Raw genomic sequence first — 17,849 nt, 5'->3', positions numbered from 1 at the left:
ATATGGCAGAATTGCAAATTACTATCCATGGATTGGAAAAATTAAGTTAGAAAATGAAGTATAAAACCGACAATTATTGCTAGGTCTCTTGCTGTGATGATAGATGAATGCTCAAGTTTCAAAGGTCATGTTGCATTCACAGGTACTAAATTAGCGAAAAATGTTGGAACTCTGCGGAAACTGAAATTTGTTTTCCCAAAAAGGTTATTAGAATGTTATATTTTTCTCTTATTCATCCATATTTGCTGTACTGTGTTACAGTTTGGTCGTCGACGTTCACTAGCCATTTGTATCCGCTCCGTGTGTTACAAAATAAAGCTGTAAGAGTTTTGACCAATGACTTGTCCCAGAATTCTGTAAGATCGACGTATCACCAATTAAAAATTTTACCATTCTTTGGTTTGGTTAAATTTTATGTAAATTTGTTTATGTATAAATTTTTTTCTAATTTGTTACCTGCATGTTTTTCGGAACTTTTTAATGAAAGGGAACATAGCTATGAAACTAGAAATGTTGAATTAGTTAGAACGCCGGTTCCGGTTACTACCAGATCTAAATTTTCTATTAGGTATATTGGTCCTGAAGTATGGAACAGGCTTCCGGTGGATGTAAAAGGTAAGAAGGCTCTTGAGGAATTTCGTGCTTCTTTGCGATGTATTTGTTTTAACCAGTATTGTCGACACGGATTATGTGATTGATCTGGGAGTGAGTATATGCTTGTGAATGTTAAAAGATAAAAATTTTCTTGTGTGTTGATTGAGGTAATTGTCGGTATATGAAAGGAAGCTTGATGAATCATAGATTATGAATGTGGGATTCCTTTAAGTTCCCTGTAAAAAAAAAAAAAAATATTATCCTTAGAATGTGGATTAATTTTTTATTCATGGTGGGGGAGGGGAGGGGGAGTCAGAGAGTCCTATTTCCCCGAGGAAGTGTATTACTGTATAAGTAGTTGAAGTGTTCCTTTTTTTGGGTCATCCCAAACACGCTAATATGCGTCGGGACCTATTTTGATATTGTTGGTGTTATATGTAGTTTTGTTTTGTTAGCATTATATGGAGATTTGTATGTTGTTGTTTTTTTGTGACCCACTTGTTAATAAATAAAAAAATGAACACTAGAATGACACTGCGGAGTTAATACAAAAGAAAAAAAAATAACAACATCAATACGAAAAAAAAACAAAAACAACAAAATATAATTTAACCGATATTATGATGAAAAAAGCAACCTAGGGGTCGGTGACAGAAACAACATTTCAAGTATTCTTGATCACATTAGAAGCCAGACTTACCAGCTGCGCGCAAGTATCAATGACACCATAACGGGATACAATATTTCTATTTCTGAAACGGCTGAGTAAATACATCAGATATTTACAGTATCTAAAGTAACCACTTCTAAATCTCCATAAATCTTTTTTTCTCAGCAGGTGGTGGAATCCAGATAGGAAATTTACTCCTGGAGAGCAAAAACTATTATAAAGCCGAGCTAGACCCTTACGGTTATAACGCCCTCTATTTGGAGATATCTTACCATACGACACACGAATATTTTTTAATGCATTAGTAACCAACTCGGAGCAAGTTTCAGAAATAGACGGGCAAAACGATATACCAAGCCACTTAATATTATCCAAACAAGGTAATGAAATCGAACCAAGTTTTAGTGGAGATACAGAGGTTCAACTATTAAAGCACATAAATTCACGCTTTTCCATATTAACAGATAGGGCAATATCACTAAGTAGAAAAGATAACTTTCGGAAATTCTGAGCCAACCCTCGACGAGAAAAACTAACTAAAAGGACATCGTCGGCATATGCAATATAACTTAAACCGATATCACGAAAAAAAACAGTAGGAGATAGATGTTTTAAACAAGTAGCGAGGACACATTTAAATATATAAGGAGATAAAACACCGCCCTTTCTACCGCCTTTTCCCAACAGCTACTGAATCAGAAATATGTGACATCCACTTAATACGCACATAAGAATTATCATACCAATATCGCAATATAGAAATTACTGAATAATTAACTCCGGAACAGGCAAGGTAAAACAAGGCCTGGGCGTGAACAACATTGTCAAAGGCCCCGGAAATGTCAAGTTTGCAGCAATACAATGACCGCTTTTGAGCAAATGCTTCCTTTAACAACCGGCTGAGCACATCATGTGCTTGGGGGGGCAGCCAACCCCTCTTCTAAATCCTAATTGAAAAGACGAAAAATCGCACTTAGAAATTATTTCAGGCAAAAGAATGTACTCAAAAATCTTACTCATAAAGCAAGATACAGTAATCGGTCTGTAATTCGAGCATGATTCTGGATCTTTACCTCGTTTAAGTATAGGCGTGACACTACTGGAAAGAAAACTATCAGGAGCCAGAGATTGAGCTATACAAATCTGAAATAATAACTGCAGGTGTTCCAACAATAATGGGCAATCATAAGCAAAAATTCCTAAAACATAGGGCATCACAATCAGGAGAATCTGATCTTTTAACTTTCTTCAGCGCCCGATATAAATCACTCATCCTTATCGCAAGAACTCAGTGATGACAAGAGACACTGACAGGACCAAACTAAGTAGATTAGAAAAATGTTTCTGAACATACTGGTTGAATACGGAAAATATGTCAATATAATGGTGCACAAAATTTAAAAGGTTTAACTTTGACTGAGCTAGGGGAGTCCACTTACTGCTATTGATAACTTTATTCCAGGTCATTTTACTATTTGGAGCGTCCCACGTGTTGAGCCTTGCATTACGTAAACAGGATTTGTATTCTTTCTTCGTTTTTTGCTTGACTGTAAACACAGCACCGGAAGAAGGTCGATCGCAAGCGTTCCGCAGTTGCAACCAAAACTTTGCGCGGTTCTTTACTCTTTTAACTTCCGGATGTATATTCCACAGACCGTCTTAAACTGGTCGTATTAGCTTTAGAAAGTAGATGCTCCTGTAAGAATACAACATCAAAATTTAGCAGCTCGTCAATTAGCAGATCCTTATCTTTAGTACCAATAAAGTTCAGAGAACTAAAACTTAAGGCTGAAGGAGAAGTCATCATAATGTCTTGGCAAGCGCATTTCTCAATACCGAGCATTTTAAACTAAAAGAAACATGATTTCCTCCGCAATTGGCGCACTTAGGAGCAGCTGAGCAAGGGTTCTCTGCCGTGTTTTCGTGAGCCCTAGGACAGCGAGAGCATTTTGGTAAATCAGGAGAGCGTGGTCATCTAGCAACAGGGTGATCTACCCCTTGGCACCGGAAACAGCGACGTGGTAATTCTTGATAGACTTCAACACGAAAAAGCTCATACCCAAGTCGGAGATCATGGTTAATTGCATTTTTGAGTGTCCTATTTTTATGGCACGAGCTAATCCCTGTATACTTTCCATTAGAGATGATTCTGTTACGTTTTCAGGGATATCCCAAGCAATACCGAGTGTTTTGTTGTCAAGGACCTTGGTTTGAACACATTAGGTAGGCTCTTAGAGGCCGAGGCGGCAAGGCATACAGCTGAATGCCTATCTCGAATAACTACGATCCATTTTTTATTCTGAACGTCAGGTTTTAGACTAAGAATCCCTTCACGACCTTCAAGCGTATCCAATTTATTTTTTCGCAAACCAGGATCACTTAAATTGGTAGGAACGTTTTTCACAGTTACTGCATACGTAGGTTTATCTTTAACTGAAGGGGCAGCAGTGGAGGGGAAAGGCAGCTGGGTTTGAAGCTTTTCTGACAAAGTGCGTAATTAATTAAAACAGGCGCTTACCTTACTACTAAGCATGGAATATGCCGAAGCAGGAATAATCGGGATTTCACTCGCGTTCCTTATCACAAAATCCAGCACATCTGTATCTTCAGAGTCGCATCTTTCAAACGCTGCAATAATATCGGCAATACCATTTGGTTGGACATTGAAGCCAACTCGCCTAGGCGGAACTTCCCTCGGAAGCACTTTCTGGGGGAAAAGCTTTCTCGCATCCAATACATCAGTAGCCGAAAAAAAATCCAAAGCATGTTCTTTAATCAAATCGCGGGAAATCCCTTACTCTAGATTTTTCTGTATGAAATTCAACACTGGATTATAAAAATGTTTATCTTTCGCCCAAATTCCAAAATCAGCCATTTTCACTTACAATCTAAATAATCGCATCCAATCTCGTTTAATAATCATGATTCTGAGTTTAATCACTTGAACTCTTATGGAACAATTTCTGTGACACTTAAAAAAATATTAAAACTTAATAAAATTATTTTTATAATAAAAACTAATATATTATTACAAAAAATATTATAATTTAAGTATTAAAAAAAAAATAAACCAACTAAAACTTGTTTAATTCAAATGAAACCTGAATTCATCACCCCAACCTAAACACCACAGTATAAATATACAAACAGTAGCAAAAATTTGCTTCAGAAATGAGACCCACCATAGCGCGCAGATAGGGAAGTTTCCCTTTGCGCTACATCAATAGCTTCGTTTCCTACCACAGAATAAATATTAAGGAAGGCGGAGTAATGAAGAAAGGTGTGCAACTGATGTGTCCCAAAAATCTTTAACGGAAGTACAGGAATTTTCGCTACTGTTTATATATTTATACTGTGCTAGACACAAGAAAGACTGGACATGTTTGTCAGTCCATTCTTGAAAAATGTTTACACAAGAAGTCTGAATAATGTCAAACAGTGCCAAAACCTCTAAATAGGCAAGTTACCCTTTCAGTGTTCCTTGGAGAGGATCTTACTTGTATTTTAGTTGTTTGTTTTTTTTTTTTTTTTGCAGTTAGTTTTTTATTTATTTTAGTATTTGTTTTTTTTAAGGTACTTTTATTATTTTTGCACTTGAGGTCGGCCGAGTCGAGGTCTCCGCCGAAATATTTGCATTGCATTTTCACAGGCCGTAAAAATTCTCGTATTTCTTCTTTTCAATTTTTTTCTTATCTTAACAAGTAAATTATACAAAAAAGATAGAAACATTTAGGAAATTGATAAAACTCTCACTTTGGAGGGGGACTTGGGGGCTGAACCTTGTCTATATGCTCGATTAGGTGTATCATCTGAAGGAACTAAATGCTTCTTAAATACAGGAATTGAATTTGTGATTTAAAAAAAGGGTTGGTGTTTTTGACTTCCTTGGTCAGTTTTCATGTGAATACTAGGTGGCCATGCTAAAGACAGCTTCTTTCAACATTTGCTGTTTAAGATTTTCGACTCCTATGGGCCATGGTTTTCTGACTTGAACCACAGTAGTGTACTGTTTTATTATAGGTTATGAAACTTTTCCCCTGAAAATATATAAAGGTATAAATGCAAATTTATTATAAAGTACAAAGTATTCGGCTGTTATGAATTATTACAAATGAATCGTAAGTTGAGGCATTAACTGTATTACTTTATAATTGTACTTCACAGAATTGTACCCCTAAAAAAAATAAGCTATTGAATTTCTATAAATCAAGATATTGTTGTATATGAGTTATACATTAAGGTGTTAGTGCTAAAAGATTATTAATTTATTTATTACTTTATAAACTTTATGCTGGAATTTGTGGTGCAAGAAAATAATAATAAGATATCTCATAAGCAGTCGCACCAGTAAATTGCTCTTTGCTGATTGTATGTTTTCTTTTTTTCTTCTTTTTTTTGTTTTGGTTGTATTTGTTTCTTTTTTTATAATTTATATTCTTTTGACTCCTCCATCAGTGCTGTATTTCTGCATTTATGGTGGGCAGTAAATCTATACCTACATATGTTAAGTTGACACTGCAGAACAGGAATCTTTAACGCGTAATTATTTCCGGAATGGTGCTGACATATTTGATTTTCATTTTAGCACTACGAGATAGGAACGTGTTCTCTCTGAAATTTCCAAATAGACGCAACCCTTGAAAGAAACTCTAGGGAAAAGGAATTGCAGGAACTTAATTTTCACAAGGCGGGAGTTAATGTGCATGAGGGGTAAACTTGTAATTTGCATGTAAATGATGGGGGGAGTAAGCTTCATGATAGAGGCATGTTTCTAGTACTAAGCTGCATTTCATTCAGGCTTTTTGAGTCAGTGTTTTTGAGAAACTCAAAAAATGTGCTTTTTTTGTTTTTGTCGATTTTTTACTGGGGAATTAGGGTTTCATCTGAATTAATTAGTTTTCTTGGCTGTTTAAGTTTAAACCTCTGTCACCTTTATGTTGGTCTGTGACTCCTTATGGTATTCATCTGGGCCTGGCTTTGACAAAGAAGTCTCCATTTCGGAAATTTTCTTTATCCACCAATAATCCATATACTAGTTTGCCACCAAGAATTTATATACTAATTTGTGTTGATATTGATATCGATATTTAATTTTCTCTATATACCAAGTTGTACCGATATTAGCCGCCATAGCAACAATAGTGCTATCCTGCTCTTGGCGATGGAGAGAGAAATATAGTAAATCATCAAATATAAACGAAACGGTTTATCCTGAGATAGGCTGTTGAAGATGAAAATGTGAAAATGCTTGCAAAAAATGAAAAAATCCTGAAATTTATTCAATAATAACAAATAAAAGCAAAGAATTCATACGTTAATGTATATTTGGATCGAAGCTCACCAAATTTTAATCATACTCTTTGCTAAAGGTTTGGAAAGAAAAATTCCACTATGTTATCCCTGGGCCCTGGGTGGGGAGAAGGGGTGCCTCTCTGAAATTGGTTTGGTACCCCCCCCCCCCACCTCTTTCCATCAAAAAACTAAAGATAATGGACTGTGACATTTTTTCTTTTTTTTTACCATCGGTTTTGTAATAGGGCTTGGAATTAGGATAGATTTTTAAAGGTGCTTAAGGATTTAAAATATACAGATTATTATCATTTATGGATATCATCGTGATCCTCCGGCTGTTTTCTATAGGTGTTGTGTTGGCTGTTTATTTTTCTATTCTTTAATTTTCAAGGAATGCCACCAATGAGGTTCATCAAGCCACAGAGGACAGACAATCCTTCAATTCAAGGTCCATGGACACCATTTACTCATGAGGCTCCTGAGATGAATCTTGCCAAAATTCCAAGCGTAAGGAAGTATTTTTGGGTGAAATATGGTCTTGTCTTGAGTTTTTGAGATAGTCTTTCCTCTGTACAAGGGGTAAAATAGAGGATGGTAACGGGTTGATGCCTCACATCTTCTCCTTTACCCCGCTAGGATTGTTGAATATTCAAAAAATTCCAATAGTAATTAGTGGAAAACGATATTTTTTTCAGATGAGGGCCATATTTTTCCAGAATTTGACCAAAATGTGAGCTTTTTTTGTAATTGAAATTATGTGGCACAATTTGTTTTTCTAGCACGATAAGAAAAAATATTGGAAGCATGTGCTTTCTTAACCTACTCAAAAATAAAATGAACCAAATCCAAAACATTAATCACTACGCTGTAAATAATAAAAGGAAAAAGTCATAATAAAGAAATATATTCAACCTGAAAAGTGTAATAACATGATAACTAAATAAATTTCTTAGCAATAAGTTATGGATAAAAATTATCCTGTGAAAATCAACCACTAGACGTTTCACGGTGTCAAATAAATAACAGCTTTTTGCTGCAACTGGAAATATATTTCATGTTCTTGAAGATACATGTAAGTGGGTTTGGTGGGTCAAGTTCGAGTTGGAAAAACAGTTTCATAACCATAAACAGGGTTAATGTTTAAAAACAAGGTTACACCAATAGCTGCAACCTAGTAAGGACTGAACCAAAGGCCTTTGTAGCTTAAAATTTAAACTTGTTTTAGAAAATAACTGTCTACTGAGAAAATATTCCACTTTAAGGTGATTCAAAAATGGTGACTATTGTAAAGGTTTATTTTAAATGCAAAAGCTTATTGCGGAAACAAACTTTGGGGAATTTCAAAGGAAATATTGAAACCTCTCAGAGGTTGCGGTCGATCGAAATGAAAAATGCACCATCTTCCATTTCTTTTTTTTGTTTTCCCACACTAGCAGGCTAGCAGGAAACTGAAAGATTGCAGAGAGCTGTTTGATGACTAATTTGAAACCTTTTCGTCATATTTACGCGCTTTTTATTAATTTTTTCTTGATAATGATATTGCAAAAAGCTATATAGCCCCTTTTCAATGATATTTTTGGGTTTGAAAGACAGTAAAGTATTAACAAGTGTACGATTCCATGGTTTAAAGCCTTTCGTCGTTAGTTTACAATCCTGCCTCTTGTATAATCTCCGACCATTTTTTTTTCTAATAAATAAAAACTAAAAAACAGATTTCGAAAAAAAAAATCTTTTAAAATTTTATTCGGGAATAACAGTTGTTATTTATGTTTATTTTAATAGTAAAAACTAATTACAAATATTTTTTTTCGAGAATTTCGGAAAAGAGCTTGAAACACTGATAGCTCTTTTTCCTCTTTTTCCCCAGTACTAGTGGGGCACTGAAATGTCGTAAGGAGCTGTTAAAAAAGCTTATTTGAAGGCTAATGCTTACATTTATGGGCTTACTATAAATTCGTCTTGGCAACGCCATCGTAAAGTGGCATCTGTTACTCTGAGTCATTGGACGCATTTGGAACGGATTGAGCGGAGAGGTTTGGAAGCATAAATATTGTACCATTGAAATCTCCATGTTTGAAAATCTTTAAACGGATGCTTAAGAGTCTCCCTTTGAATATTTCCTTTCCCAGTCCCCCAGTAAGTGAAAAAAGGGGGTTTGAAAAAAAAACTACCTAGCGAGAAAGCGTTTTCAATCAAATTCAAAGCTGACAGAGTCAACGCTACTCTGTCTGTCACCGCGACAGACAATGCTACTGGGATCACGTGGCAGCAGATATGGAAAAGCTGCTTCTCATTCAGATACCAGAAAGCTTTACCAACTACTAAAAGAAGCAAATGGGAAAAGTAAAAAGATCTCAACTGGAGTTAGAGGCGAAGATAGAACGCTACTGTCAAGAAAATATGACATAATAGCTAGATGGCAATACCACTTCCAAAAGCTGCTGAACTCCCGTTACAACATCTCTTCCACTCAAACGCCTCCTAATAATAGCGCCACTGCACTTCAGCCAAGCAACCCTAACCTTAACTCAGTACCATTGAGTCAACAAGGCCCGTACAGTAACGTAAATGTTAACCCCTCCCCCCTCAATACAAGAGATCAAGAAGCTGAGGAATCACAAGGCGCAAAGCACAGGTTCTATCCTAAAAGAAGTCTACAAAGCTGCTCTTATTCTCGCTGAGAAACTAAAGAAGCTCTTCTGATCAATCTGGTTTCGGGGACGGTTTTGCTAGGAATGGTAAAGTTCAATAATATTGCATGTCATCCAGAAAGACGACTACACAGAATGCAAAAATTGCAGAGGGATCTCACTAATGAGCATTACGTCACAGATCTTTGCAATGATTCTTCTTAACCGATTCTGCAAAGCCCACAACGAAAGAACCCGCCCCAACCAATCTGATTTCCGAGCCGGCATGGGCTGTATTGACCAGCTCTTCACCTTGAAACAGATTTTTGAACATAAGAGTCAAGCATCAACTAATCACTGTCGCTGTCTTCTTTGACTTCATTACGGCCTTCGATTCAGTCATCTGGGGAAGAATTTGGATGGCAATGGAAGAGGACTGTGTCCCACCTAAGATCATACGGCTCATTCAGGCTTACTATCAACACAGACGAGCCTGCATCAAGGTCAACGGAGAACTTTCTCCGCTATTCGACATCAACTTCGGTGTGAGGCAAGGGTGTGTACTCTCTCCCGAACTATTCGATTTTGTCGTCGACTGGGTAATGAAAAAACCAATGCTAAACTTCGAAGGAGTCAAGGTTAGCCCTGATTTCAGTACCACCGACCTGGATCATGCCGATGATGTTGCTCTTCTTGGCAAATCCGTTGGCGAAGCCCAGAAAATGCTTCTGAAAGTCTCCGAAGTTGCTGCCCCAGTGGGGCTCAAGATTAATATTGACAAGACTAAAGCTATGTCTGATGCCCCTGATATAAACTCTACCCCTATAACCCTGAACCAAAGGCAGATCGAAGTTGTCAATAAGTTCAAGTATCTCGGATCATACATTGACATCAACGGCGGATGTAGCGAAGAAATCCAATGCCGCATTGCACCAGCTTCCGCTGTCTTTGCACAGCTTTGGAAACCGCTATGGAAAAGGAAGGAAATCCATCGAAAACAAAAATACGTATTTTCGATGCCTTTGTCCCATCGGTCTTTCTGTACGGCTGTGAGACGTGGCCCTTAAAAGTCACCGAGGCACACACCCTCAACACTTTTGAACACAGATGCCTGAGGAGCATATTGGGGTTACGACTCAGCGACCGAATCCCAAATACGATCATCCGCCAACTATGTGCCCAGAAGTACGACATCACATCTATCATTCGACGCCGCCGCCTGTCCTGGTTTAGCCATGTGTGCCGAAGACCGGCCGAGACTTTTACAAATCAAAGCCTACGATGCAGACAAGCAGCTGATTGCAGGAAGCAACATGGAGGACAAGCCAAAACTTGGCTCAACACCGTCAAATCTGACCTCGACTCGATTGGCGAATTCCGGAGACATGGTCGCAGATGGGACCCTTCATGGCTCGAAATTATCACCCCATTAACCCAAGACCGTAACCTGTGGAATTCAACTGTCGCCAGGGAGAGCTACATAACTTGTGTCCTGATCCAAGTACCAGTACAATTAAGTCCATTCAGTAAAAGTTAATTAAGAGAATATTTATTATTGGTAATTCTAGAAATTAAATTGAAGCGCTGGTGTGTCGTATTTTTTTCCTTATTTTTTCTTATTTTTCTCCTGCACTATTGGGGCACTGGCACATCCTAGGTATGTCAGAATGAGTGACCTAGCACATTTTTCGCAATCAGGGGTTTATATTACTTCCTTCACCCCGTCAACTCGTCCATGAATTGGTCACTGGGTTTTACGTCAAATACACATTTGGCATTTGGGGGCAAGAGAATCGCACTTGCTCCCCTGAATTTTTCAGAATTCTAATAACATAGGGAAATATCACGAGTCAGTTTCTTTGAGCTAGTTTCATACATATATGTTGTGTTGACTTTAAAGCAATAAGTCCTGTTCGTTTTTCAATTTCAATTTCATTCTTTACTTCCATCAAAACAGCTTAGTTAAAAAAAAAAGTTACTTTCAAAAGCGTTGGTTCCCCATTAAAGTTACGGTACCCATTAGGGTACCATTTGGTACCCCATAATATATATATATATATATATATATATATATATATATATATATATATATATATATATATATATATATATATATTTGTTTTATAACTGAACTTGTTGTACATTAAGAAGTACCACAATTGTTGAAAATATTTACTTTTAGGAAGAACTTGGTCGGGCTCACAATTTATCTCCCACTGCAACAGAAATCATTTTGGAGATGCAAGAATATGCCAAGCAAATTGATTCAAATCCAAGTGAAACTAGTCATTAAATTATTCATCTTTGTGCTCAGCAAAATAAATTTCTTTAGTTTTTTTCTTTTTGTTTTGATTATAAGTTGAGATTGATTGATAGATAAAAAAATTTTAAACATGCGGATTAAATAAAAAATGAATTAATAACGAAAAAAATTTAAGTATCAAGAAGACCAATAGCGAAATTAAATTCTTTGAGTTGGTTAAGTGGAAATTTACACAACCGTATACCAATGGCGTAATTTATTCAAAATCCTAGGGGAGGGGGCAAAGTTGAAGACAATTTTCCTTAATAAAATGAAAATAACATTGAAAACTGAAAAATGAGCCATATAGTACCATAAAGGGAAAAATTTACTAAAGAAAATTGACCCGTTTCGGTGAACTCTAGAATTATGCAGGCTTATCTTAATTTTGATCCGATTTTTGAAGAGTCCAGATTTCAGCTGAGGGGGGGGGGAACGGGGGCTTGAGGGCGTTTTCCCCCTCCCCGTCCCATAACCCATTGCGCCCGTGCCATATACGTCTTAAAATTAGGAAAAACCAGAAAATTCAATTTTTAATAAAAAAGATCTCTAATTTTTAATTCATTTCTGTACATTGACGGGTGCTAAGTTTAAAAATGTAGAACGTGTGTGAAAAATAAGCAGATAATGAGCGAAAAAATAAATAATCATGAATTTCTAGAAAGTGTAACTTTTCTGATTGCTATAGAAGAAGAAAACAACCAATAACTGACAGCAAAGTTGGTAAGAATCCAGTGATGGGATTGGTAAAATTGTTTAAAAATATAAGCCAACTCTAACATCGTTATAGCATATAGGAAGCAGAAAGAAGTGAAAGAATGAATCTATCATGGGATAGCTAAAACTCTAAGTTACTATATTGTATTTATTGACTCTAAGTATGTATATATAGCATATTGTATTTAACGCTTCAAATTGACAGTGTCTTTTTGGAAAAGCCAATTATCCTATTTTCCTATGTTTTTTCCTTCCAAAATGTATATTACAAAAACAGATATTAAATTGAATGTTTGACTTCAGAAAACAAGAAAAAAAAAATTCAGACATGACACGTTCAAGTGTAACGAAGATTTATATAGAAATTTTACCCTAACCTGTTTAGCTAGTGCTAGATAGTATGATAAGCGATTAAACTAGCCTATGGAGGATTACTATAAAATATTGCGTAATGGAAAACTCAAGACGTGGATTTAAGCGATTTATTCCCAGGGTTCTGCAATATCTATGAGTCTATTAATGCGTTAACGAATTTACCTAATTAATTTTGCAAGTTGTTTTTCACGGTTTAATTTGGAAACAACAGTGAAAATTTTCACGCCCGACTTCTTACTTTTGCAACAACCAAAAGAAAAATCTTAGAAAATCCCGGTTTTTCGGTATGGATGGTACTTAGTACTCGAAAGAAAGACGACAGGTTAGAGAAAACAAGATGGAGGAAGCCGGGCAAATAAACACCTGGTCCTTTTGCAAGCAAGGAAATTAAAAAGTAACAAAAAATACTTAAGATTTTGCTTAAGCAGACTTCGACATCTTTTTCATCTTTGTGATGAAAACGAAGAAACAAACAAGTTGATATTTTAGAGCAGTGATTTCAAAAATTTTAAGATACTGAGCGACCTTACAGCCTTAGTATGAGCTAAGGTAGTCAAAATCCTGAGCGGGGGGGGGTAAATTTGGAGCTAATTCTCCCAAATAAAATGAAAATAGCATTGAAAACTAAACAATGAGCCACATATTTCCCTGTAAGGCAAAAATGTCTAAAGAAAACTGACCCGTTTCTGTGGATGCTTTAATTATGCAAGCATATCTGAGTTTCGACAAGATTTCTGAAGAAACCAAGTTTCAGCTGTCGGGGGGGTGCAAACTAGCGTATGAGGGGGGCAGTTATAGAAATTGGCAATTATAGGAAAACAACCTCCAGTTGTTTTACCTTTAAATACACATTTCTAGGGAGCTGGTGCCTTCCCCCTCGGAAAATTTCCCTTGACAGAAGTGTCAACTAACGTTTTCAAGTAGGGTTTTTGGTCAAATTGGAGGCCTATGGATTTTAGTGACTTTGAAACCATTCAAAATTTTAAAAATACATGGTGCACAACAATGTTTTGTTTGGCTAAAGATCGGTAATTAATTTTTACCACGGACCCCCCCCCCTCTCATAGAAAATTCCTCAAAGCACAGAATTAAGCGGTCACATGAAAAATTAAAAATAGATACATCAAAATGTCAAAGAGATTTCCTAAGGGGTAATAAAACAAAAAGGACAAAATGTTCAAAACAGTTCGTGGACAGGGGCCGCCTGATTTTCATACCACTTTCGATTTAAAGTAAATACTTTATAAAGAAAAAAAAATTGAAAAACAATATTTTACAAATGGACTGAAAGCGGAAAATAATTCTTTCGGTTCTAAAGAATACTTTTGATATATATACTTCAAAATTTTCTGAATATTAAAAATGTTGTGAACTCTTCACTCAAACTTGTAAAAATTTTCAAAAAATTTGGACGTGGTGCACATTTTAAATAGTTAGATATCAATAGATATTTGACTGAAAATGCGTACCACGTTTAAAATTCTTGAAAATTTTCACAAGTTTGAGTAAAACAGTTCACAACATTCAAAATATTTCGTTTTTTTCGAGAGTAAATTGCCGTAATCACCTTTGACGCCTGAGCGATTCACTCCTAATTGATTTTAGGAGCTGATATATCTTCCTGGTGTCAGACCTAGAGGCAGCGGCTTCCAGACCTAGAGGCAGTCTTCGGTGATTTTCTCCCAGTGCTCGTTCTTATCATTCTTAGCTGTCTGGTGGCATTCTCTTCTCAGGCGCTTGAACATGTTCCGATTTTATGTCAGAAATCTATTGCTTACGTTCAGCCAGCTGGACTTTGCGCGTTGACATGCACTCTTTGGACAGTCTTGCGGGAGCCTATCATAGCCTCTGTGGCCTGGTGGACTGTATTGCGTATGATCACCTACTCTTTATACAAGCTGTGGGTCGTTTGCACTTGGAGAGCTCCAAAGCGATTAGAGATCTTTAAGCTGAATGCCTGTCGTATATTTGGATCATCGAAGCGATTGATATCAAATCTTCGTTGAATTTTCGTCTTGATGCGTGCTGGTAGTCGCAACTTTAGATCTAGCTTGACCAGACTAGAAGATGATCCGATCCATGAGGATGTAATCAATCTGGCTTTTCGTTCTACTGTCTCTTGAATGCCACGTGGCTCTATGGCTGGGCTTTAGCTTAAATAGGATATTGGTAATGATCAAATCATTCGTCATCGCAAACTGAAGAAGCTTCGGTCCTCTGCTACATCTGCTTCGAAGACTAAATTGGCCAATGGCAAACTCAGCATAGGATACTTTTTTACCGACTCTGACGTTATAGTTGCCTCCATTTCAAACATCTTGAATAAAATGGCTTTTTAAGATTTTTATCAGTGTAAAGGGGTGCATCTAAAAGGGTAAGAGAAGGGGGCCTGGTTGCCTTTCGTCCTCTTTTCAACTTCCCTCTCAGCATAATTATATGCTGAATGGACATATATATATATATATATATATATATATATATATATATATATATATATATATATATATATATATATATATATATATATATATATATATATATATATATATATATATATATATATATATATATATATATATATATATATATATATATATATATATATATATATATATATATATATATATATATATATATATATATATATATATATATATATCCATTCCTTACATTCGGTATTGCTAAGAACTTTTGTCATTAAGACTAATTGGAATAATAATTGCTATTCCTGATTCAGCTTCAAATGGCGATTCTTTGTCACTTGACAATAATCTTTCAACGTATATTTTCAATTTTTGGTTAGGCCTACTATGGGCTTGCATTCACTCTATACTAGTTCGCCCCTATTGACAAGGAGAGCTAGGGATAAGGAGAGCTTCACCTTTTCATTCTTTTAAGTCAAACTTTGACAAGAACTTTCATGAAAGTATATATATATATATATATATATATATATATATATATATATATATATATATATATATATATATATATATATATATATATATATATATATATATATATATATATATATATATATATATATATATATATATATATATATATATATATATATATATATATATATATATATATATATATATATATATATATTTGCCGCCGGTCCCCAGTACGGCTAACCGACAGGCTCTTATATATTGGTTCTCATTGTCGTTTGTCTTATAATCGAGGCTGTTGTCCCAGCGAATCAGCAGATTGGTTTACATCATCCTCCATTTCTCACATTTTCATGTAAACTAAAATATAGTCGTTTATGTCTTGCAATATCTCTTCCAAGAGATCCATTATGTTGCAAGAGATTCTATATCTTAAAAGGATATGCAAGGTGTTCTTCAACAGATTCCATTGGGATCCAGAAAGTACATTTGGTCATATGAAGGTAGCTACTTTTACGCTGAAAACATTATGACAATAGATGGTTCAATCATCGCTTGCGTGGACTGAAGATAAAGCAAAATACGAGTTCAAGTTTCGGATTTGTTTGTGGAATTCTTTATAAAGCAAGTGACTTCCTATCAAAGGCCAGATCAATTTATTTAGAAATTATGGAAGTGACAATGCAATTTGACCAAGCAAGTAGCAACCTTCAAATGAATTACCTTTATTAGTTACTCTTTCCTCGGAAAAATAGAGGACTCTACAGTAAATAAATATAACGTTGAAGGGTGCCAATGACATGTTATAAACACTTGCGTAGTTTAATGCATATTTGTAATTTTGTACTGGATTTTTTGCCATAGTTTGCAGGCGTCGATGACTGCGAGAGCGTTGATCTTCTAACGAAAGATATCTTTCTTCTTCTCTTGCATTTTTGAATCGTTCCTATTCTCACTTTCGCTTATCTTGTAACAGTGCAATTTCGTTCTTCACTTTTATTTTTCACACATTTTGATATTCACTTTTGCGTGTCTACTAACCGCAATTTTTTTTTTTATCTTTACTTTCTTTTTTGACACGTTCAGATTCTCGTTATAGCTTATAATTCTCGCTGTCACTTATCGTCTGACCGTATTTTTCTTTGTCCTCTCTGTCATATATCTTCTAACCACATATTTCTTTGCTCTTCATTTTCTTTTTTGACTCGTTGTTATTCTCGCTGCTGCTTATTTTTTAACCGTATATTTCTTTGTTCTTCAATTTCTTTTTTGACTCACTGAAATTTTCATTTTGCAAGTATTCTAACCACATATTTCTGTGTTCTTTATTTTCGTCAGGACATTTTTCAATGCCCTTTTCCTTGGCTGTTCAGATTGGTCTCGTCACATTTGACTGTCCAGGTTGTTCTTTTTCAGCCATTGTGTATTTACCTTTCTCAGGTCGTCCTCTGTATCTTTTCTCATTTGATGGACCAGTTTGTTCATTTTGAGAAATTGTTAATCTAGTTTTTGTCCTCTATGTATCATCAAACTATTCGGCTGTGGCAAACCAAAAGGCAGTAAATGACATGTTCTCGAAAAATTGAGTTTTATACCTATCCCCACTAAACAGAACACGCTCGATCGATTGGTCTATTCAGAATGTGCGTATCTTCTTTCGTTCCCGAGATATTCGAAGCTTTGTGATCCCTTAAAAAGGCGTTATGTGCATTTCTCGGGCTGTCTTGCAGGCCAAAAGGAGTTAAGTTCACCGACGGGTAAGTCCTGCACTTATCTCCTTTTGGGCTGCCGTGGATACCAGTAAAACAAGTTTTCAAGTTGTCACTTATCGCCCTTTTGGTCGTCCACGCCGGGATTTTTTCGTCCCTTCCATTACTGTCTGAAGAAAAAACTTTCGCGAGTGGAAAAACGAAAAGTCCTCCAAAAAGAAGAAAGATAACCAACCGGTGCTGCTACAGAAAGTAGTTGAAGTTGTGTTCAAAAAAGGTGAATCCTCTATGTTTTATCGTGAGGATTTTGAGCAGGAGCTTGTCTCTTACGATTTCTTTACAGTTGCAGCGAAGAAAGAACTTGTTAAAGGATTGCCAAAGTCTCTGAAACAACCGAGGGGAATAAATGCCTCGAAAAAAGGTGAGATCATGACAAAGTTGGTACCACACATGAGAGACCAGAGATCCAGAGAATTCTGGAAAAGGATAGCAACGGAAGACAAAGCATCTGACCTCACTTTTGAGGGTTGTGAAGAACAAGATGGACTATAATGATGTTTGCTTTTTTGAGTTCCTAAAAGTTTAATTGAAGTCGAATGTTGTTCCTGTTTTCTGGTCAGTTTCCAAATACCCGAACAATTCTTTTATACGTTCTTTTACATT

At 35.9% G+C, this 17,849-nt stretch overlaps 1 protein-coding gene across 1 annotated transcript in view; it reads left to right on the top strand.

Annotated features, from left to right (window-relative positions):
• The window catches only part of mRpL43 (mitochondrial ribosomal protein L43), a 30,542-nt gene extending 19,020 nt beyond the window's left edge, over nt 1-11,522 (top strand). Inside the window, exons 4-5 of the mRNA XM_089088069.1 lie at nt 6,948-7,063; nt 11,369-11,522. Of these exons, the coding sequence (XP_088944195.1) occupies nt 6,948-7,063; nt 11,369-11,479 (227 nt within the window). The 3' untranslated portion in view covers nt 11,480-11,522. The remainder of the gene's footprint in view (nt 1-6,947; nt 7,064-11,368) is intronic.
• The last annotated feature ends 6,327 nt before the right edge of the window (nt 11,523-17,849 follow it).

Source organism: Artemia sp. Qi Xiang Cuo, chromosome 4 (genome assembly GCF_049724085.1).
Source record: "Artemia sp. Qi Xiang Cuo chromosome 4, ASM4972408v1, whole genome shotgun sequence".
Taxonomy (NCBI): Eukaryota; Metazoa; Arthropoda; class Branchiopoda; order Anostraca; family Artemiidae; genus Artemia; species Artemia sp. Qi Xiang Cuo.
Note: the sequence above shows the minus strand (reverse complement) of the source record. Positions and strands in the feature narration are given on the sequence as shown.